The 23,949-nt window shown below is 41.1% G+C and overlaps 1 protein-coding gene across 2 annotated transcripts in view; it reads left to right on the top strand.

Moving 5' to 3' along the window:
- The window catches only part of NWD2 (NACHT and WD repeat domain containing 2), a 158,246-nt gene extending 135,614 nt beyond the window's left edge, over positions 1 to 22,632 (top strand). For both annotated transcript variants that reach the window (XM_050947293.1, XM_050947294.1), the window contains 4 exons: positions 10,066 to 10,269; positions 15,019 to 15,163; positions 15,487 to 16,076; positions 16,984 to 22,632. In XM_050947293.1, coding sequence (XP_050803250.1) covers positions 10,066 to 10,269; positions 15,019 to 15,163; positions 15,487 to 16,076; positions 16,984 to 20,919 — 4,875 coding nt within the window. In that variant the 3' untranslated portion in view covers positions 20,920 to 22,632. The remainder of the gene's footprint in view (positions 1 to 10,065; positions 10,270 to 15,018; positions 15,164 to 15,486; positions 16,077 to 16,983) is intronic.
- Positions 22,633 to 23,949: the final 1,317 nt, after the last annotated feature.

The raw sequence follows: 23,949 nt of genomic DNA, 5'->3' as shown, positions 1-23,949 counted from the left end.
CTAATGGAAATGGGGTATCTATATGGGTTTACCCTTAAGTAGCTTCCCTTCCACCTTGCCACCTGCTCTTAAGTGATGGAATGTTCATTCACACATAGTCTCTTCACACAGTGTGTCGTTCACTTTTGTTGTTGCCCTGTAGCTGTTGGCTCCAGGTTATCCTAAATACAGAACATCAGGAAAGCCAGCCCTGTTGTCCTAGGCTGCAGATTCTCACCGTGCTGTAAGTTCACTCAGAATTCCCTTTCCTTCTCACCCCCAACTGCTGCTACTTCTATGGTAAATTGCATTGCTCTCTGGCCAGAATGCATATTATCTTTTCAGACTAATTTTAAAGCTTCTCCATTATTCAGCCAATGCAGGAGGTAGGAAAATGCTTCTACAAAAGAAAGTTTGACTTCATACAGAGTGGCACAAGCTTTCTGTTCTTGTATGCTCCTTTTACTGACTGGTCTCTATCGCCATAACAGATGGGGGATGCTCTTTTGTATGTACGTTTTGGTGGGCAAATACTATTCCTTCTCTCCTGTGGCTGTTTTTTCAGGTGACATCAGTCACATAACTAGTGTGACAGGGTAAGGCCAGATGGCTACAGGATAGTGATAGAAAGTAGATATATTACCCTCAGATTAAGCAGGTCCCTTTTCCCTGAGTAAGATAACGAGCTGTTCCAGAACAATCAGGAAGTTGCTGGAACCAATTAAGGCAGGCTAATTAGGACACCTGGAGCCAAGTAAGAAGCTATCAGAATCAGTTAGGACAGGCAGGCTAATCAGGGCATCTGGTTTTAAAAAGGACCTCACTTCAGTTAGTGAGGTGCATGTGAGGAGCTGGGAGCAAGAGGCACAAGAAGCTGAGGGCTTGGCTACACTGGCACTTTACAGCGCTGCAACTTTCGTGCTCAGGGGTGTGAAAAAACACCCCCCTGAGCGCTGCAAGATACAGCGCTGTAAAGCCTCAGTGTAATCAGTGCCGCAGCACTGGGAGCGCGGCTCCCAGCGCTGCAAGCTACACCCATAAGGGATGTGGTTTATGTGCAGCGCTGGGAGAGCTCTCTCCCAGCGCTGGTGCTCCGACCACACTCACACTTCAAAGCGCTGCCACGGCAGTGCTTTGAAATTTCAAGTGTAGCCATACCCTGAGAGTGAGTAGGCAGCAGTGGCTCCAAGCACCAGCACTCCAAGCGCGAGTCGGGGGCGGCAAGCCGCGGGGAGTGCCCTGCTGGTCGCTGTGATAGTGGCAGTCAGGCAGCCTTCGGCATCTTGCCTGCAGGAGGTCTGCTGGTCCCACGGCTTCGGCATACCCACTGCCGAATTGCCATGGGACCGGGGGACCTCCTGCAGGCGCGTCGCCAAAAGCAGCCTGCCTGCCGTGCTTGGGGCAGCAAAAAAGCTAGAGCTAGGCATACTGCTGGAGTCTGAAGTACAATCGTTACCAGACATCAAGAGGAAGGTCCTGTGGTGAGCATAAAGAAGGTGTTGGGAGGAGGCCATGGGGAAGTAGCCCAGGGACCTGTAACTGTCACGCAGCTGTTACAAGAGACACTGTAGACAATTGCAATCCCTATTTGAGACAAGAGGAGGTGACCTGGACTGTGGGTCCCACCAGAGGGGAAGGTCCTTGGCCTGTCCCACAACCCATTAGGTGGGTCAGCAGAGACTGCGGGGATTGTTCTCCTCCCTTTTCCCCATGCTGGCCAGTGATGAGGTTAACTGAGTGAACAGCATGTTTGAGCCCCTAGCAAAAGTGGCCAAACTGAAGGCTGCTTTGAATCTCTGAGGCAAGCAAATCTGCCAATAAGCACAGGACCCATCAAGGCAGAGGAGGAACTTGGTCACACTAGGTACTGACAATGCCATCCACAGAATAAAGACAGGAAGCAATAAATGTGTCACCTCTACTGTATTAGCGTTCAGTTAAATATAATTTAAGAGCTTTTAAATAAAATCTGTGTATGCCTCAACTTTATTAAAAAGCCATTGCTAAGAGTCATTCATAACCTATCCACACTCGTTCTATTAGTGCTTTGCTTTACTAGTCAGAATGATGATCTAGTGATGCATGACTGTTTGTTTGGGTAATGTCCATTGCAATGATAGTTTTAGATAAGATATAGAATAAAGAATCTGCCTCCTCGTCTTAAAAGACTGCTTAATTTTTTCTATTTCCTTCCAGTACAGTGGAGACATAACAATACAGAGTGTACCAGAGAAGAGTGAAGTGTGCAGATTCCATTAGGAAAGACTCCTTAAGAATAAATTTAATTAACTAAGGTTATTCTTACAGCCTTATATGCACATTACTGCAGCCGACTTAACCTTGATTAAGTCGGCTGCAGTAATGTGCATATAAGGCTGTATGAAAGTTATGGTTTTTGGTTCAAAAGTTGCAGCCACAGTTTGCTACAGTTGGGATTTTGGTGCAGTCAGTTCAAGTACTATAAAAAAAAAGTTTAAAAACCAAAATAAAACCCATGAAAAACACAAATATGAGTGATATTGCGACTCAGTGCCTCAGGTCACAATGCTACTCCCTCAGATTTGTAGCAACTATGAAAAGTGGTAGTATGTGTTAAAGGCTGCCGTTTCTGCAACAAAATCATGGCCTGTGATTTTCTTACAGCCTTAAATATAACATAAAAATGCAGCAGACACTTAGACATTTTAATATTGCTAATGAAAGGCCCAATTTTACCATCTTTGCTCAGGCAAAACTCCTCATTGAACTTACAGAGCCCAAATACAGAAAAAGTACAGCCCTGGTCATTTCATTTAATAATCACCATAGAAAGTAACTGCAAAATCCATACAGTAGAGTTCTGCAGAGGGTGAAAATCACAAGGCCTGTGCACCACCTATGCTGGACTCAGGGCTGGCTCTAGGATTTTTGCTGCCCCAAGCCAAAAAATTTTTGGCCACCCTCCTTTTCTTTTCGTGTCCCCCTACCCCCGGCCCCACCCCAACTCCACCCCTTCCAAACCCCTTCCCCAAATCCCCACCCCACCTCCTCCCCCAGGTGTGCCACATTCTCCCCCCTCCACATTGCTTCCTGTGGGCCCCCTGCAACCTACCGCCCTAGCTCACCTCCACTCCACTCTCTCTCAGGCGAGCGAGGGCGGAGAAGCGGAGCAGCGGCGCATTCAGGGGAGCAGGCAGAGCAGCGGTGAGCTAGGGTGGTGGGGCACAGGAAGTAACGGGGGGGGTAGAGGAACCTCTCCCTGCTCCGGCTCACCTCCGCTCCACCACCACCGCCTCCCCCGAGCGCCCGCCGCTTGGCTTCTACTCCTTCTCTCCCTCCCAGGCTTGCCGCATTTCACACAGCAAGCCTGGGAGGGAGGGGGTAGAAGCAAAGCAGCGGCGCGTTCAGGGGAGCAGGCGGAGCAGAGGTGAGCTGGGGGGCGGGGGCGCAGGAAGTAACGGGGGGTAGAGGAACCACTCCCTGGCCCAGTTCACCTCCGCTCCACCACCACCACCTCCCCCGAGTGTCCTGCCACCCAGCTTCTCCTCCCTCCCAGACTAGCTGCGCGAAACAGCCGTTTCGTGCTCAGCAAGCCTGGGAGGGAGAGGGGGAGAAGTGGAACAGCAGCGGCAGCACACTCAAGAGAGCAGGTGGAGGTGAGCTGGCGCAGCAAGGGCACTTTTTCCCCATGCCCTGGTGTCGGCACCTATGATGGCTGGTGCCAGAATGCCGCCCTTAGAAATGTGCCACTCCAAGCACCTGCTTGTTTTGCTGGTGCCGGGAGCAGGCCCTGGCTGGACTTGAATAGTGTATAAGCTTTGTAGTGGCCATCTGCACAAGGCTGAATTTCACTCTGACAGAGAAAAAAATTTTTCCAGAAGCAGCAGCAGCAGCAGAGGAGGAAGGGTTATTATTTCCTGCTTAATCTGTGTGTGACGCTCTGTACCTCGGGGGAACACCCAGCACCTCCATGTTCATCCTTGTAAAATGATTGCATGGTATCCAATGCAAAGTTTGTCATGTCTGGTGTCTTCAGAAGCCTCATGATGCACTAAGCATTGTTGTTATACTGATGCTATAGTAATTGTTGTTACAGTAATGTTATAGGTTATAATTTCATATATATAATTATGAGGCTGAAAATGTGTCTTCATAACTTAAAATAAGCCCAGTAAAAAACTCTCCAAGAGCAGGGAGGCAGTTCACACCTCATCAGGGAATATATGGGACAAACCCAGCCCAGCCTGACAGGAAGAAAGGATGCTGGCCTAGGTGGCAACCGAAGAATCTGTTGGACTCTCAAGTGAGTCACCTCTATTCCTTTGGTCAGTTTGGGATTGCAGTGAGATAATGATCACCTAACTCTGAAGGGTAGGGGGGAGGCAAAACCAAGAGGGAAGAAAGAACATGATAAAAGGGAGACACGTTTGCCTTGCTCTTCCTCTCTCTTCCACCTACATCTACAGACACCACACCAAGCGACTGACGCGCTGATTAAAGGGGAGAGGCTGGCTGAGCCTTTGGTGAGAAGTATCTAAGTTTGGAAAGGCATTGAAAATAAGATCAACTTAGAATGTGTTTTGCTTTTATTTCATTTGACCAAATCTGACTTGTTATGTCTTGATTTATAATCACTTAAAAGCTATCTTTGTAGTTAATAAATTTGTTTATTCTACCTGAAGCAGTGTATTTGGTTTGAAGTGTGTCAGAGACTCCCCTTGGGATAACAAGCCTGGTATATATCAACTTCTTTGTTAAACTGACAAACTCCTCTAAGCTTGCAGCATCCAGTGGGCATAACTGGACACTGCAAGACGGAGGTTCCTAGGGTCATGTCTGGTACTGGAGATATTGGCTAGTGTCATTTGGGTTGCACAATCCAAGGAGAAGCCTACATGCCAGAGGCTGTGTGTGAACAGGCCAAGAGTGGGGGTTCTCACAGCAGAGCAGGGTAAGGCTGGCTCCCAGAATCGAGGATTGGAGTGACGTCCAGATCACGAGTCCAGGTAACACCAGAGGGGAACGTCATACTATGCAGCTGCAGAACTACAGAAAACCTAGGATTCTAAAAAGTAGATTAGGAGAATGAACTTCTAAACTTTGCCATTGTGTTTACTCCCATTGTGGGATGAGATGTGGATCTTTCTAGTGAAAAGGGCTAATTAGAAATTATCACAAACTGGAGAAATTTATATAATCAAAACGTTCTCATTTCATCAGAATGATGATTATTTAACTCTTTTGACTGAGCAAGAATGACTTCTCTAACCAGCTTCCTATCAAACCAAGTCTGATGATTTTAAGGTACCTGCCCTTAGTGGGTCAGCTCCCCAACTCCTCCAGCACGGGCAGCACAAGCACTCCCCTCTGGGCCTCAGCTATTCTACAGACTAGCTATTGGCACACTGCATCCGTCAAGCCCTCCAAGTGTCACCCTGAAATGCCCAGCCCCTGGTCCACTGGAAACCCAGAATTCACAGATTCGCTGCTTCCAACGAAGCAAGTATACCCCAGCTTACCAGTTCCACCTCAGATCACTGCTCAATTTAACATACAGCACCTACATATGTTTATAGTGAAATAAAGTATAAGTTTATTTTACAAAGCATAGAGATTCAAATAGTAGCAAGTAGAAGAAAAAATGGTAACATAAAATAAAATCATAACATGCGTTCTAGACCCTGGGCTTAATTAACAAGATACTCTGTCAGAGTATTGGTCACCCAAAATCCTCACAGCACTCTACAACCAGGCTGGCTAGGACCTTCCTTTCATGAGACAAGCAGGCTTGTCAGCTTGTCTTTTCAATGAAGGACTCAGTGTGTCACTTCGCACTCTAACATATAATCAGAAAAATCCTTTGTCTTTATTCATAAACAGGACCCACCCACCACTGTTTGCTTATTCTGTAGATTTTCTCTCGTGCAGATTTTTTAATCTCTTCTTTTGCCTGTGATTCAGTATGCAAACAGGCATACAGTGCGAGGCAGACAATACACAAATGGCTGAACAGGGAGATTGGTGTCTGTCATCACCTGCCTGAAAGGAACATTTCTGAGGTATGTCACCTCCTGGTGATCTACCTTAGCTCTAAGACCTTAAGAACATAATTTTCCATATAGATACATAATTCCTTAAATATTGTCCATTCAGGTAGACACCTCACATGCCACCTTTGGTGAAATAATATGCAGATATCCAATTCAGTGATCTCTGTAAACCCTGTGCACCACCATCCCACACCACCCCCGTGCCCTCTGTCTGTTGGCACTTGGGGTCACAACTATATACATGTACATTTCTAAGAAAGTATCTGCATAAGGATTCCTTAAATTAGTCATATCAAATTATGTCTGTTTCCCTCCCATTAATTTACTCCCTCTCTTTAACCTCATTGTATTTACCTCAAAATCTTTATTTACATAAACTAACCACTAAAGGAATTTAAATCAAACATAGCATACAAGGTAAAATCCTGGCCTCACTGAAGTCAGTGGCAAAACTCCCACTGACTTCAATGGGCCTGGATTTCACCCTGTTGTGTTTGGATTTAATAAGATGTGATGTCAAATAATTAACGCCATTAAAGGCTTGTTTAAGTATGACAGTCAATCAATCCTTAATACAGCACGATACAGAAAACAGAAAGGAAACAAACATGCCAACTCTGTAACTGGAGAAGTGATGGCAGCTTTACATGCATCCGACGAAGTGGGTATTCACCCACGAAAGCGCATGCTCCAAAGCGTCTGTTAGTCTATAAGGTGCCACAGGACTCTTTGCAGCTTTACTTCAGTTCACTTCTGACTAACTCCCTCAAACTGACCTATTAGATACTGTTCAGAACAAAGAAAAATCCTCTCTTGCTTGATCTTATTTTCAATAAAAAAGTCAATGATATTTCTAACTAATTTTTCACTACTGGGACCACTTTTGACCACAGTTAGCTCTCAATGCTTAGCCATTAATCCATGCATTAATGTTTTGCTGATACATTGATTATAGAATACACTTGCTATACCACATGCTCCTTGTCCATTTTGTCAGTTACTAATTTTTATTAGTTAGAGCATTTATGAGCATCCCTTGTCAGTTACATATTTTGTCCACTACAATATGCATCTGTAACTACAGTTATCTCTTTATATACTATGTGAGTTTACAGAAAAGAAACACAGCAAATAACCTATTGGCCAGGAACTTTTTTTCATGGCATCTGGTTCACACAACAACTGATAAGCTAAAACATCTGTTCAACCATCCATTATTTCATTAATTGAAAGAGATATGTGTAACCAAGTCCTTATGAAAGAAATAATCTGCTAGACTAAATCCTGATAAACTAAAAGCATCTTTCGACAGATTATTATTTTAATAATCACGGAAAACATCTGCCCCGTACCAGTTACAATCAGTTCCTTCCTGGACATGTGGACACATTTCCCTAAGGGTCCAGAGTTAAAGGACACACAATCCATTATTTAATAGTATGCCAAGGTCCAGCTAAAGCTTACTGATAACACATGAGAGTCAGCTGAAGTTCAGAGTAAAAGCAGAGTGTATAACTCAGAATAGGCCTGCTAGGACGAAGACATTCATTTGTCCAAAACAAAACCTCTTTCACATAAGAATTTAACCATCACTTTTGGCTAACACAGAAAAGATTTTAGGACATTTGGCCAAGAAATCATGAGTTTAATATAGAAATAATAATAAAATATTAATATTTACTAGCAACCCATAGTGTCCAAAATTAATCTCAGCTAGCTGCAGATTTGAACATCTCTATTTGGAGCTGTATCTCCTATATGATTATGCGACCAATGCTCATTCTGTAGAATACTGGGAGATGCTACCTCCAGGAATATATTATCCAAAAGAGTTATAACTCCATCATGACCCCCTGTAACAGAATTTAACTTCTGAGTTACCACAGTCTCAGCTCCGAGATTTTAAACAATTCTTCTCTTAATACAGAAAATGGGTGCACTTGAATATTTAAGTTAGTTTTGACCAATTTCTCTCTCTTTTCTTTTTTTTCATTCGTTCATTTATCAGGTGGCTATTTGGATAAATATGTTCAGTATTTTCTGCTAATGAGAGTTCACAAGGCAGTGAAGCAGCTTGTGTTTCTAAAGTTGTAATCTGGGTAATTGTTGCTGTTAGTAATAATATTAAAATATTTAAACGGTGGCTACATGGTTATCAGGGTGAATATGCCATGTGATTTTTCATCAAAATGAAAACATACATTCAACTGCCGAAAATAAGAGGAAGGCATAGAAGTCAAGGAAGCCATAATCCAGGTCTTCACGCTTTATGAACAACATTAAGGATGACAGTGCTCAAAAATGGGAAGAAAGTTACCTTAAAAATACATGTCTATAATGACTGACTCAGCCAAAATGTTTGAAAACTTTAGATTTTTATATTTTTAGATAACAACCTCTCACTGTTTCTGAGAGAGGCTAGAAGCCAGATTTTCCAGTTCAGTGCAGCTCCTTTGTCCCACACTTTCATTGGCGGAGTCTGACTATAAAGCTGGCATATCCAGCCCTGGCTTGATCACTGTAGTGGCACAGAGCTGGCTGTAAAAGGAAAAGATTAGTACTGCTTAAAGTTCAGCTCTTCACCACTTTGAACACCTGGAGTACTTCAAGAGCAATAAAAGAACAGGAGTACTTGTGGCACCTTAGAGACTAACAAATTTATTTGAGCATAAGCTTTCGTGGGCTACAGTCCACTTCATCGGATGCATGCAGTGGAAAATGCAGTAGGAAGATATATATATATATATATATATCTATATATATATATATAGATATAGATATAGATATAGATATATATATATACACACAGACACACACACACACAGAGGGACATGAAACAGTGGGTGTTACCATACCCTCTCTAATGAGAGTAATCAGTTAAGGTGAGCTATTACCAGCAGGAGAGAGAAAACCTTTTTGTAGTAGTAATCAAAATGGTCCATTTGCAGCAGTTGACAAGAAAGTGTGAGGAACAGTGTGTGTGTGGTGGGGGGGACTAAACATGGGGAAATAGTTTTACTTTGTATAATGACCCATCCACTTCCACTGGGTCATTATATCTTCCTACTGTATTCTCCACTGCATGCATCTGACGAAGTGGGCTGTAGCCCAGGAAAGCTTATGTTGAAATAAATTTGTTAGTCTCTAAGGTGCCACAAGTACTCCTGTTCTTTTTGCGGATACAGACTAACATGGCTGCTACTCTGAAACCTGTTAAAGAACAATGTGGCTACTAACCGATTATGCTGAAAAACCTGATGCTTCTTTTTTACCTAGTGCAAACAGAGGAGTTTTCATTGTCACTGCCACATAGGATTTTCATGGCAACCTATGTTCTGTGCCATTATATCAAATGAATAGATAGTTGGTTCCCTAATAAAATATATTTTGAGTATTTTTTCTCATTTGCAGAATTTCAGTGTCCCTGATCCTTAGGTTTTTCTGTTAGCATTAATTATTGAGAAAGATACTAAATATCCAAGCCCTTACAACCAAACTGCAGTTCAATACAATAGTCCTAGTAAGAATTCGTCTTCTGCTATATTTAGGCTCTGAAGGATTTGATTTTTATCAGTAAATGTCTGTAACTGTTCATTTCACCATACACATGCAAACTGATGAAAAAATATTTGTATAGATAATAGTAATTTACAGAGAGGCAAAATAAGAAAAATGCTACTGAAGAACTCAGATATTTACTTTGTATGTGTTGATACGAGATTGACAGATTTAACTTTTGAATCTTAATGTGTATTTCATTAAATAATTATTGTCTGTCACCCACATAATTTCCCAGAACTATGAAAATTTAAATAGATAAAAACTGGAAAAAATGCTTTAAAATAAACATTGATATTAGCCATCAAAAGTATAAAAAAATAAAAATCCAATTCTACAAAGCCTAACTATATTTATTTACTTTCCCAGTAACTTCAAAGTGATAGAACTGCTGTTAATGCCATGTTGATTCTTATGAAAGTATCTAGCCATATCCTGACTAGAGTTTTAGCGTCACTGGAAAAGGATACTAAACCCATACTTTGTTGCAAATACACAGGGCCTGTTGGGAGAAAAATATGGGACCATCCGAATACCTGGAGAAGTTGAATCATCGGAATTTGAAATGATCCTAGATGCGGCTGTGGAGGCAAAGCTAGAGACAAGGATTTTGGAAGAGTGGTACTGTAGAGATGAAAATGCAGTGCCACCAGCATATTACCTCCGACCAAAATCTGAAATGCTGAAGAACAATCATAATACAGTAAATTATCTTCATGTCCTTAATAAAAAGACCTCCATAGATTCGTCATAGTGCATGGAATTCACCAGCATCGTTTGAAAAACAATCTAGGGGTCATAATGGAATGAACCTCCACAGTCTGTGAACTCTTTGCACACTGCAGAGGTTGGCTCTGTGATAGTCCAGTCTGGTGGGTCATGAAGGAGGAAGTGTGGGGCACCACAGGGAGTGATAGGCCAAGGCTACTGGGTCTAATGGTCCACTGGTCACAACCTTTGCCTTTATAGGTCAATGATAGAGGGCTGCAAGCACTGTTACAGCTCATGAGCCTTCTTCAAGAGGAATGGCTGCATAGGTGCCTCTATCCATCCCTCTCATTGAAGTGGGGAGGATTCTCTCTCTCTCAGCTCTTGCATGGGGCTCTCATTAAAAGTCCATGAATAGGACTTACATGGCAAATGTGAATTTCTCCCCCTGGTCCCAAGTCAGCAAATCACTTAAGCACATGCTTAAAGCTAAGCAAATGATTAAACACACACCCAAGGACTACCCTGAATTGGGGTTCATATTAAAAGAAGATTCTTGGTAAAATATTTTTGAACAGTCCCATTTATTCTCATCTCCCATATGTGCACATAACTTTGTCTGACCATAGCTATGCATGCTACAGGGCCCAATTCTACCCTCATAGCAATAGCCGTTTTATATCCAAGGTCAGAATTTGGCCCTCCAAGAGGAGAATAAACCCTTTAAGTAGAGCTATATCCCAAAGCAATATCAAAATGTCACTTTATTTTAGTGCATATTGATTGTAATTATACTACAAAAGGAAATTAATCCACTATATAGCATGCTTTTACCATGTTACAAAATGCAATAACCTCCTCTGTTGCATAAAAAATGTTTGAGCAGTAAGGACTTAAGAGTTCAAGAAAGTGTAGTGTAGCAGACTCTGAAATATTTAGCACTGGGGGGAAAAACAACCTACATAATGTCCCCTCCCCCCATGCCCAAAATAGCTCTAAATATATCTTGAAGGTTTTTTGGATTTTTGTTATTAACATTTTATAGATTTCCCCAAGCTACTGTCCCACAAGGGTAAGCAGAAAAGGTTCATACATCATCACTAGTGCAGTCTTATACCCAGTAAACAAAACAGAAGTAACAGACAGAATATAAAATGATCTGCAACTCTGAATTTTCTGCAGGAAGGGCTTTGTGAGCGATTGTGATTCCCTAAGGCAGCACAATGAGGCGCTGCACCTTTACTCTGGATTAGATTGTAAATTGACAATCTAGCACTAAATCAGAAATAATAATAAATTACTTTGTACTTAAACAGAGCTAGCCTGTAATCTTAAAATTGGATGTGAGTAAAGGGGCCATGCTTAGCTGTGATGCCCCAGAAACAGAGCAGAGACAAAACTGTGACTCAGAGAGCCACAGTTTGGTCCCTGCCTCCTCCAGAGGGGGAACTAAGATGTGACAACTCTTTCCTGGTACAATTTACTCCCCGCTCTGCACCAACTCAGCTGTGCTAGCTGGCATGCAGGGCTCAGAAGGAAAGCCAAGGCTCCACCCACTTCCTGCCTAACTATCATTGGACTGCTCTCTGTCCAGGTGACAATCTGGCCCACAGGAACTTTCCTCAGATGTCTCAATGCACTTCACAAAGATGAATGAATTTAGTCTACCACCACCCCTTTGAGGCAAGTCAGATTATGATCACCATTCTGCAAAGGAAGAACTGAAATACCATCAAATAAAATCTAATATTTTCAAAAGTGACACCTAATTTGGGGTCCTTAATTTGAAATTCCTTGTGCCTAATTTTCAGTTTCAGGATGAAAGTTAATCTAAAAATATTTTCGGTTTCAGGATGAAAGTTAATCTAAAAATATTATTATTATTCTCTAATAATAGTATTCCAGGTCTGACCCCAAACCTCACTTTCTCTTCATATATCAGAGGGGTAGCCGTGTTAGTCTGGATCTGTAAAAGCAGCAAAGAATCCTGTGGCACCTTATAGACTAACAGACGTTTTGGAGCATGAGCTTTCGTGGGTGAATACCCACTTCCTCAGATGCATGTAGTGGAAATTTCCAGGGGCAGGTATATATATGCTAGCAAGCAAGCTAGAGATAACGAGGTCAGTTCAGTCAGGGAGGATGAGGCCCTGTTCTAGCAGTTGAGGTGTGAAAACCAAGAGAGGAGAAACTGGTTCTGTAGTTGGCAAGCCATTCACAGTCTTTGTTCAATCCTGAGCTGATGGTGTCAAATTTGCAGATGAACTGAAGCTCAGCAGTTTCTCTTTGAAGTCTGGTCCTGAAGTTTTTTTGCTGCAGGATGGCCACCTTAAGGTCTGCTATAGTGTGGCCAGGGAGGTTGAAGTGCTCTCCTACCGGTTTTTGTATATTGCCATTCCTAATGTCTGATTTGTGTCCATTTATCCTTTTCCGTAGAGACTGTCCAGTTTGGCCGATGTACATAGCAGAGGGGCATTGCTGTTATATTATGGCGTATATTACATTGGTGGATGTGCAGGTGAATGAACCAGTGATGGTGTGGCTGATCTGGTTAGGTCCTGTGATGGTGTCGCTGGTGTAGATATGTGGGCAGAGTTGACATCGAGGTTTGTTGCATGGATTGGTTCCTGAGCTAGAGTTATTATGGTGCGGTGTGCAGTTACTGGTGAGAATATGTTTCAGGTTGGCAGGTTGTCTGTGGGCAAGGACTGGCCTGCCACCCAAGGCCTGTGAAAGTGTGGGATCATTGTCCAGGATGGGTTGTAGATCCTTGATGATGCGTTGGAGAGGTTTTAGCTGGGGGCTGTATGTGATGGCCAGTGGAGTCCTGTTGGTTTCTTTCTTGGGTTTGTCTTGCAGTAGGAAGCTTCTGGGTACACGTCTGGCTCTGTTGATCTGTTTCCTTATTTCCTCGTGCGGGTATTGTAGTTTTGAGAATGCTTGGTGGAGATTTTGTAGGTGTTGGTCTCTGTCTGAAGGGTTAGAGCAGATGCGGTTGTACCTCAGTGCTTGGCTGTAGACAATGGATCGTGTGATGTGTCTGGGATGGAAGCTGGACGCGTGAAGGTAGGCATAGCGGTCGGTAGGTTTTCGATATAGGGTGGTGTTAATGTGACCATCACTTATTTGCACCGTGGTGTCAAGAAAGTGGACCTCCCGTGTAGATTGGTCCAGGCTGAGGTTGATGGTGGGGTGGAAGCTGTTGAAATCATGGTGGAATTTTTCCACAGTCTCCTTCCCATGGGTCCAGATGATGAAGATGTCATCAATGTAGCATCAATAAGAGATGGTCACATTAACACCACCCTATATCGAAAACCTACCGACCGCTATGCCTACCTTCATGCCTCCAGCTTCCATCCCGGACACATCACACGATCCATTGTCTACAGCCAAGCACTGAGGTACAACCGCATCTGCTCTAACCCCTCAGACAGAGACCAACACCTACAAAATCTCCACCAAGCATTCTCAAAACTACAATACCCACACGAGGAAATAAGGAAACAGATTAACAGAGCCAGACGTGTACCCAGAAGCTTCCTACTGCAAGACAAACCCAAGAAAGAAACCAACAGGACTCCACTGGCCATCACATACAGCCCCCAGCTAAAACCTCTCCAACGCATCATCAAGGATCTACAACCCATCCTGGACAATGATCCCACACTTTCACAGGCCTTGGGTGGCAGGCCAGTCCTTGCCCACAGACAACCTGCCAACCTGAAACATATTCTCACCAGTAACTGCACACCGCACCATAATAACTCTAGCTCAGGAACCAGTCCATGCAACAAACCTCGATGTCAACTCTGCCCACATATCTACACCAGCGACACCATCACAGGACCTAACCAGATCAGCCACACCATCACTGGTTCATTCACCTGCACATCCACCAATGTAATATATGCCATCATATGCCAGCAATGCCCCTCTGCTATGTACATCGGCCAAACTGGACAGTCTCTACGGAAAAGGATAAATGGACACAAATCAGACATTAGGAATGGCAATATACAAAAACCGGTAGGAGAGCACTTCAACCTCCCTGGCCACACTATAGCAGACCTTAAGGTGGCCATCCTGCAGCAAAAAAACTTCAGGACCAGACTTCAAAGAGAAACTGCTGAGCTTCAGTTCATCTGCAAATTTGACACCATCAGCTCAGGATTGAACAAAGACTGTGAATGGCTTGCCAACTACAGAACCAGTTTCTCCTCTCTTGGTTTTCACACCTCAACTGCTAGAACAGGGCCTCATCCTCCCTGACTGAACTGACCTCGTTATCTCTAGCTTGCTTGCTAGCATATATATATCTGCCCCTGGAAATTTCCACTACATGCATCTGAGGAAGTGGGTATTCACCCACGAAAGCTCATGCTCCAAAACGTCTGTTAGTCTATAAGGTGCCACAGGATTCTTTGCTGCTTTCTCTTCATATTTTACCAGTTATTCTCATTTACCCCTGAATAATGTTGTTTACATTTTAGATTTGTCCACTATGTCAGGAAGTCTTATGTTTTGTAGTCAGAACAGAGCAACTTATAATGTAAAATTATGATTTGTCCAATATAAAAGGTTAAGAGTGACTATATGGGAGTTTTTTTTAATGCATGCATTATTTTATTTAGTGTATTCTCCTTTCTTGTATATATCATTACCTTAAATATTAATCCTTTGCTTTCTAAAGTTGTAGAAACTGATGTTACAGCTAGTGTTTGACTATGAATATTTTTTAAAGATGGAATCATCTTCAGATTCTATGAATGAGAGCAAATGGAAGGACATATCAGAAGAAATTAAGAAGATTTTTAAGACTGCTGTGAAGTTGCTGCATAAGAAAGGAAAAATGAAACACAGCCAAGCAAAGAGATATCTTTCCTCCGGTAAAGTTCAAAATACATACAGAATCTGTTCTGTATTTATGCACCCATTCATAATCTAGCCTAGCAATATTTTCACAATTACCAAAGTATATTTTGATTGTCATTTCTCGCACATAGTTTAAAAGAGGAGAAAAGTAAAGTTATAAATGCTTACGCCTGAGCCCTGTATTATAGCTAGTACTAAATAAAACTGCACCTGATAAATTTTGCATACAGTATTTTTTGTTTGCTTGTTCATCTAGAGGGAACAGAGATTTTTTTTCCCCTCTGTTTGTTTTGAAGGAAGTTAACAGTTTTCCTATATTCTTTTTTTCTCCCTCCAGCTGTTGAAGATGAGCTTGATTTTGCCTTGGGAAAACAAACACCAGCTTTCCTGAAGAAGTGTGTCTGTTACATTCGGAAAATTGCCAACATTGAACGTTTTGTTAAAATTCCAGAGATGGGAAAATACATGGATGTAATTCATATAGGTGGAAAGGTTCTGCGGGATCCAGAAGCTCATGAGAAACTGATCAAACTCCGAGATGAATTTATTCCTACTATTGTTGCAGCATCTAATCTGAGAGTGTACACTTCTGTTACTCATTGTGACATGAAACTTGGTTATTCACAAGAAGTGGAGAACCACTACATTGAAGGACTTGGTAAACAGTTCTACGAAGACATGATTGATATAATTCAAGCAACAGTACAACAGAATTTTGACACCGAGACAGACTTGCTTTATGATGAAGTCCTTCAACACTCTTCATTATGTAAAACGTACTCCTCTTTCTATGAGTACAGGTGTGAGGCACTAAACATAGTTCATAAATACATTCTGCACAGCAAAGCAGGACATATTAACCCTCTTATCATATATGGAGGACCATGCACTGGAAAAACCCTTTTATTAGCTGAAGTGGCAAAGAAGGTAAAAAAATAAAAACCAATATATTTTATAATATGCTAATCTTAATAGCGGAAGTAAATGTATACCAAATTAATTCCCATTTTCCTTATTGTGGTATCAATAGATCTAAGATTAGTCTTTGATACAGACAATAAATCCAGTCTTCTGCACATTACTGGATATTTATTCAGGAAAGAGGCAGTGTATATCCTATTAGCCACGTCTCAATATGATATTTCCAGCCAAAACATAATTGTTAGTAGAGCTTTTTAAGGAAATGCAAATATTTCATCCAGTTCCTCAACCACTGGTAAGAATGAATTTATTTGAGAAATAAACTACTTTACAAATACACCATTGTAACATCATTAGTCCCTCCCTTCTTGTTTTCTGATGTCATGAGGATGTGACACCATTTAATGATCATATGGTATCCGTCTTAAAAGTAAACCACGTTTCCAAGACATGCTAATTTGTTTCATATCCTCTTGAAGAATTGCTCCAGAAGTTCCATGATTTGTGTTTATTTCAAAATTTCAGAAGTCATTTAGTTCATCTATGCCTTTCCAATCATTAACTAAATTATCATGGTGAAGTGTGAGGAGCACATTTCATACTTCTGTGAATTTGTCTCCATTGAAAAATCACAGCTCCACTGCTGTATTACTAAGTGCTCTGGCAGTATTGCTTGAGTTAAAGATGAAATATAACTAATATTTCATTCGTGACATATAATATTAACATATTCTATAACCCCGCTATGAAGAACATTTCCACTCAGAGAGGAACACTTCAAAATAAACTTACGTTTTGAAACAAATTAACACTGTTTATAAAACCATAAGTAAAACATTTGTGCGCTCTATTATTGTGCTTCATTTGGCTCTGTTAATTTAGACATTAACTAAATTATGCTTCTACATTATAGGCTTATACTTGGCTGCAGGAAGAGATGGGACCAGAATCTGACCCTGTGGTAGTTATAAGATTTTTGGGATCCACAGAAATGAGTACAGATCTTAAGAATCTGCTTCAAAGTATTTGTGAACAATTAGCAATTAATTACCGTTGCCTAGTACAGAGTTACCCTAAAAAGATTCATGATCTTCGGGACTTGTTTATAAATCTTTTGAATGAGTCTTCATTTCACAGACCACTGGTTATAATATTTGATGCCCTAGAGCAGCTTTCAGATAACGATGATGCTAGGAAACTGTGGTGGCTCCCCGTTCACCTTCCCCGTTCAGTACGGATAATCATGTCAACACTGCCGAACAAACATGGTATCCTGCAAAAACTGAGGTGCCTTATTCATGAAGAGGACAACTACATTGAGTTGATTTCAAGGGACAGGAAGATGTGCAGCCAAGTACTGAAACATCAGCTGCTGCATGTTAAAAGAAAAGTAACATCAGGGCAACAAATTTATGTCAATGAAGCTTTTTCGAAGTGCACACTGCCTATGTTTATAAACTTAACCTTCAGAGAGGTTAAGAACTGGAGATCTCACAAAGATGTTGATGAGTCCTCCCTTTGTGTCACTGTTCATGAAAGCATAGAGCAGTTATTTTGCTCATTAGAAAACAAGTGTGGCCTGAAGCTGTTGTCGAGAGCACTGGGCTACATCACAATGTCCAAATCTGGCCTGAGTGAAATGGAATTGGAAGATATTTTAGCTCTTGACAACACTGTTATGTATGAGCTCAATGAGAGTATCAGGCAATGTAACCCATTGAGGGTACCGTATATATACATTGCAAGGCTTAAGGAGGGCCTAAAGGGATACTTGATAGAGCGGCAAGTGAAAAATGTAACACTTCTAGTATGGGCAAACAGGCACCTGCAGCTTATTGCCCAGAAACTGTATCTCCACAGTGAGGAAGATGTGCATGAAATGCATACGATCATGGCAGAGTACTTCCTTGGCGTTTGGTCGGGTGGAAGAAGGAAATCTTTTTATAGCAAAGATCAATATTTGAATGGGTGCCTTGACAATAACAGTAGAAGCATAAATGATGAGGAGAAGCACTGTATGGATCTCACCGCTTTTGACAGGCAAGCACCTGATCAGCCGTGGGTCTTCCAGTGTAATCCATTAGAGCCTGACATCTTTTTTGTCAATCACAGAAAAATGACAGAACTTTTGCATCACTTGACAAGATGTGGAAGATCAGACGATCTGCTGTATGGTGTTATTATGAACTTCAGCTGGCTGTACACAATGATTAAAATAGGACAGTTTGACAAAGCACTTTCTGACATAGAATTGGCTTATAATTATTCACAAGAAAAGGAGCTGAAATTTCTGGCAAGTACCCTTCGCAGTATAAAGTTCAAAGTAACAAAATATCCAGGTTCACTCTCTGCTGAATTACAACAGAGGCTCCTTCCAGTTGTCAGCTCATTGCCTAAATTGAGACACCTTCTTTTAGAATGTGACAGAGATGGACCCAAATACTGCTCTATCGTTCCCTTGCACTCCTCCATGGATGTGACTTACAGCCCTGAGCGACTACCCTTGTCATCCAGTTGCATGCATGTCACTGAGATCCTGCCTACTTTTAATCCAAATACAGTCATTGCTGCTCTGGAAAATGGCTCCATCAGTACTTGGGATGCAGAGACTCGCCAGCTATTAAGGCAGATTACAACAGCTCAATCTGTTATCTTAGGGATCAAACTTACGAGTGATGAAAAATATCTTGTAGTGGCTACAACAAAGAACACACTTTTGATTTACGATAACCAAAATTCCTGTCTTTTGTCTGAAGTAGAAATTAAGGGATCAAAACATTGTGGAATTGGGGGAGGCTCAAATTTTATTAATGGATTTACACTGTCCATTAATCATGCACTTGCTTGGCTGGAAGCCAGCAAAGATGTTACTGTAATAGATCTACTTTATGGGTGGCCTCTTTATCACTTCCACTGCTGGTATGAAGTGACTTGTGTACAGTGTTCTCCAGATGGAGTCTATGCATTCTGCGGACAGTACCTTAACACCACCACTATATTTCATTTAGGAAGTGGAGAGAAACTGTCCACCGTGACCTCTGAATTTTCAGGTGGATTTGTGAAATTTCTTCTTGTTCTGGATACTGCTCAAGAAATGGTGATGGTGGACAACGAGGGTGGCCTTTCAGTTTGGAACACTGAGGAAATCACAAATCCGCAACTGACGGATGACTTCGACTGCAGGAAAGAAGACAGCGAAGTTGTCAGCATTGAACTTTCTGAAGACCAAAGTGCAATTTTAATTTGTAAGGCACTCAGTTTAGAACTTCTCGACACTGGCATGTGGAAAGTGGCTGAAAAGTTCAGAGCAAAACACAATGAGCGCTTTATATCTGCTGTGTTATCCAAAAACAGCGACTGTATAATTGCTTCTATGGAAAATACCTCAGCCATTTTTGTTTGGAGGAGAGATACAGGACAGTGTATGGCAAGCTTACAGGAAATCTCAGGAACCATAGTCAGACTAATTAAGTCCAATCACCATAACATGCTGCTATCCTTATCCACCAGTGGTGTCCTTTCTATCTGGGATATAGATATCATAACTGCTATGTCCAACATTGACAAATCTGGCAAACCCATCCAAACACTGGTGTTGCCAACCAGAGGTGAATTAATTTATACACTGGATGGATCAGAATCTGTGCATAAATGGAACTTCAGCACTGGATTCATTGAAGCTGTGTTCAAGCATGAAGGTATTGTTGAAAACTGTGTGCTGACCTCTTCTGGAGAAATAATGATTACATCAGATGACAAATGTAGCCAATATGTATGGCAGACCATTACCGGCGAAAATATCTTCCGCATTAATGGACAAAGGATATCTCAGCTGATGATTACACACAACGATCAGTTTGTCGTCTCTCTCTGTGAACAAAATGCCTCCAGAGTTTGGCGGCTGGCCACGGGACACAGAGTTTGCAATATTTTAGTTGCCTTACAAAATGCATTTATAACCACTGCTAATACATTTGTAGTTGGAATGACAAAGAATAAAGTATTGGCAGTAAGTCTCTGGACAGGAAGTATAACCAAGAAATTTTGCTGTGATGATGGTGCAACCATTGTTAATATTAAACTGATCCCAGACTGCCCAGATATTGTAGTGTTTATAACATCCACTGAAACAGTGAACATCTGGAGTCTTACAGAGGAAGTAATCTGCAGGCGTGTACAACTGCCTAATAACTTCTTAAAAGATTTGGAAGACTTTGAAATATCCCCCAATGGGAAGCTAGGAATTCTATCCCGTGGTGATGAGAACATCAATGTGCTTGATTTACACAGCGGCAAACTTCGTGTGGTTCATGCCCCTGGCATTATCTGGCGACAGAGATTGTCCCGTGATGGCCGTTATCTTGTGTACATCTGTTTTCGTAATGAAGAGGACGATGACAATGGTGCCATCTCTAGTTTAATTGTAATGAGACTGGCTGACGGTAAAAACATTGGTGCTTGTTCCCTTTACAAAACTCCAACCTTTCTTTCTCTCTCACAGAGGCATTTGAATATTATTGTTGGATTTGATGATGGAAGTATAGGTACTTACACTGTAGTGGATCGGGTAGATGCGGCACTGAAAATTAAAATTGCTACTTCAAATAGCCGTCAAATTTTCAGTAATGCAACACAAGTGATTAGGCCAAAGTGTCACAATTATAGCTTCAAGGTGAATGCAGACTGCATTTGGAGAGAGTCTACTGAGGTGTTTGCAAGAGATAGTCCCATCACAGTGACAGACCCTGAGACAAGTGAAACAACAACACCCAAAAAACACAACTACTGTTATGACAAAGTGTGCGCAGCCATAGATTGCAGAGGACACAGTTTTGCTGCTGATAACTGATTATAAACATGGACTAGTTTTTCTGAATACATAATACATGTGCATAGGCTAGTCTTCTGATTCAAAAGTAAGTACCAGTGCATTTCTTGAAAGACAAAGAACAGCAGAGGGCAGGAATGCTGTTTTCTCAACAAATATTCTTACATTTATGTTAACAAAAATAAGCAAAAAAAATCAACCAAATGTGAAACAGACATTTATCCAATGGGCTGCAGGGTTTTTAAAATTTTAGAATACAAGGTTTAGTCCAAGGTTAGATCCAGGACCTTGACTGACAATTTCTAGCAATACTATTACAATTGTTATACCATTACAGGAATTAGAAAATCTTATTTGGGGGTTGACCGAGTTTTAGCTAGAGACAAAACTCCATTTATTGTTGGAGAGGCGCCAAGACGCTCTTTTATAATCCAGATAGCCTCGTTGTGGACAAAGCTAGGTCAACGGTTACCCTGAGTTTATACCCACTTGCAAAAATGTGTTTTTCTGCTTGATGGTGCAATGACAAGATGTCACCTGCCAACCTGGAACACTTGATGCATTCCATCATTTAAAGAAATAGCTACTTTTTAAAAAAAAATTGGGATTAACATTTGGGTTGAAAAGGGTAGAAGCCAATCAAAATCAAACATCTACATGTGAGGTAATAAATCAGTCTTCATCTAAATGAAAGTACTGAAAGTTACAAACATTGCATGCAAGGGTTTTTCTATAGTCTGATAAAAAAAAGATAAAAACTAGTTATTACCTAGGTCATAAAAGAAGTTTAATACTGAAATTGTATTGTTTTTCTGTCTCTTTCACAGTGCATATTAGTACTGGATAAAACAAATACTTTTTCAGAGAGAAAGGGCATTAACAGATAAACAGTCAAACACCTGTTCACTTCTCTCTTTATGTTAAAAGGTTACTTATTCTCTCTGTTGTATAAGTTTGGAATATCTCTTAAATCCCTACAGTGATCTTAACAGAAAGCTTTCAGACATGCCATGTATTTTTCCTGATAATGTTTGCCTTACTACTACCATTCCTGTTCTTTCCTGTGTTCAACACAGATCAGATGACCAAATACTCTGGGACTAACAGAATATGCCTGTATATGTGCTGAAATATGCCATAAAATCTAAAGGCTGTCCAAAGGTTCTTTACTGTTCCAATTTGTAATGGATTTCTTACTTTTACATACTGTATGTATGCTCCTTTATGTTTCACTTCCTGCTTTAAGACTGTTCTGAGCCTTTTATACAGTTTTATCAGTTTCAAGGCAGAAATTGTGAAATATTGTCAACTATTTTTTTAAAAACAGTTTCACCTAACTAAAAGAAGTGGCGATCTGTATCTAAAGGGTGAAAAGGTCCCCTCACCCCACCCGTTACTTATCTTAAACATGGCATGTCCTTGGCAAACTTTTCAAAGAATTTAAACAAACCACATTTTTTGTTTTTGGGAAGTTGGAACTCCATGCCACTAAATTTCCAAGAAACAAATGCCAACCTAAGGTTTAACATAGTGTGTGAATGTTCTATGTAAAAGCCAATATAGTATATCAAGTGACTTGAATGACTTTTCCTAACTTGTTTGCAACTAATAGATCATATTGAATGTTTTTATGTAAACTTTGTATTGTTGGGAAGAATTACCCAATCAGAGATTTATATTTTCATAAATGTTAAATTTAGTTAAATTTTGTTACAGAGTTGTTAAATTAGAAATCTATTGCAGTCTTCAAACAATATACAGTCTTGTGTAATCATTGTTTGTATGAATAAACTAAGTAAATAGACTACTATGTGTGTGGTTTTAATTTGTAAAGAAATTTCTGAATGGGGAATAAATTTTCAGGGCCAGATCCTCAACTGGTATAAATCAACAAAGCTGCAATAGAAGCTAAGCATTATTTTGAGGCCACAAGACATAAATGATGCACAGGTTTTACACTGGCCCTCTGCATAGGGATGAATTCCATTCTGATAAGTGGCAAGGGCCTGAGAGGTGCTGAGTGCTTGCAGCTCCCATTGATTTCACAGAGCCCAGTACACTACTCCTTGCACAAAAGCATTTTCCATTGGACTTTTATGGGAGATTCTCCTGCACAAGGAGCATTGAATGGGCCCATACTCAAACTAAATATCTAAATTCTACTGTACAAAATGAAACAAAATAGTTGATTTGCCTATGAACCCGTAACATACCAAACACTGGCTGAGCTTGCTAAGCTACTTTTGTCCTAGAATTGGTGAATACCTAGAAGCATTCTCTCAATATCTGTGACTTGCTAATTAGAAAAAAACAGTGACATTAGAAAACTGAATAAATAACAGAACTTAACCCAATGTGGAGAACATGGATGTTTGAAAAACAACAAACAGTTATCAAGATTTTATACTGAACCAGTTCTGCTCGGTTCAGGAGCCAACCTTGAGTCTTGGCCCACAGAAGCTTGGTAGAATGGCTGAGGCCTACTATCATAACCTTAGTCCCAGATTTGGACCTTAGCGTCCAAAATATGGAGGTTAGCATGAAAACCTCCAAGCTTAGTTACCAGCTTGGACCTGGTACTTGCTGCCACCACCCAAAAAATTAGAGTGTTTTGGGGCACTCTGGTCCCCCTGAAAAACCTTCCCTGGGGACCCCAAGACCCAAATCCCTTGAGTCTCACAACAAAGGGAAATAATCCTTTTTCCCTTCCCCCCTCCAGGTGCTTCTGGAGAGATACACAGACACAAGCTCTGTGAAACTACACAGAGTGACTCCCCCTCTCTGTTCCCAGTCCTGGAAACAAAAGTACTTTCCTCTTCACCCAGAGGGAATGCAAAATCAGGCTAGCAAATTCAACACACACAGATTTCCCCCTGATTTCTTCCTCCCACCAATTCCCTGGTGAGTACAGACTCAATTTCCCTGAAATTTCCCAGAAAAGAAAACTCCAACAAGTCTTAAAAGAAAGCTTTATATAAAAAAGAAAGAAAAAACACATACAAATGGTCTCTCTGTATTAAGGTAACAAAATACAGGGTCGATTGCTTAAAA

This window comes from Gopherus flavomarginatus, chromosome 3 (genome assembly GCF_025201925.1).
Source record: "Gopherus flavomarginatus isolate rGopFla2 chromosome 3, rGopFla2.mat.asm, whole genome shotgun sequence".
Classification (NCBI taxonomy): Eukaryota; Metazoa; Chordata; order Testudines; family Testudinidae; genus Gopherus; species Gopherus flavomarginatus.
The sequence above is the reverse complement of the archived record's forward strand: the minus strand, read 5'-3'. Positions and strand labels throughout refer to the sequence as shown.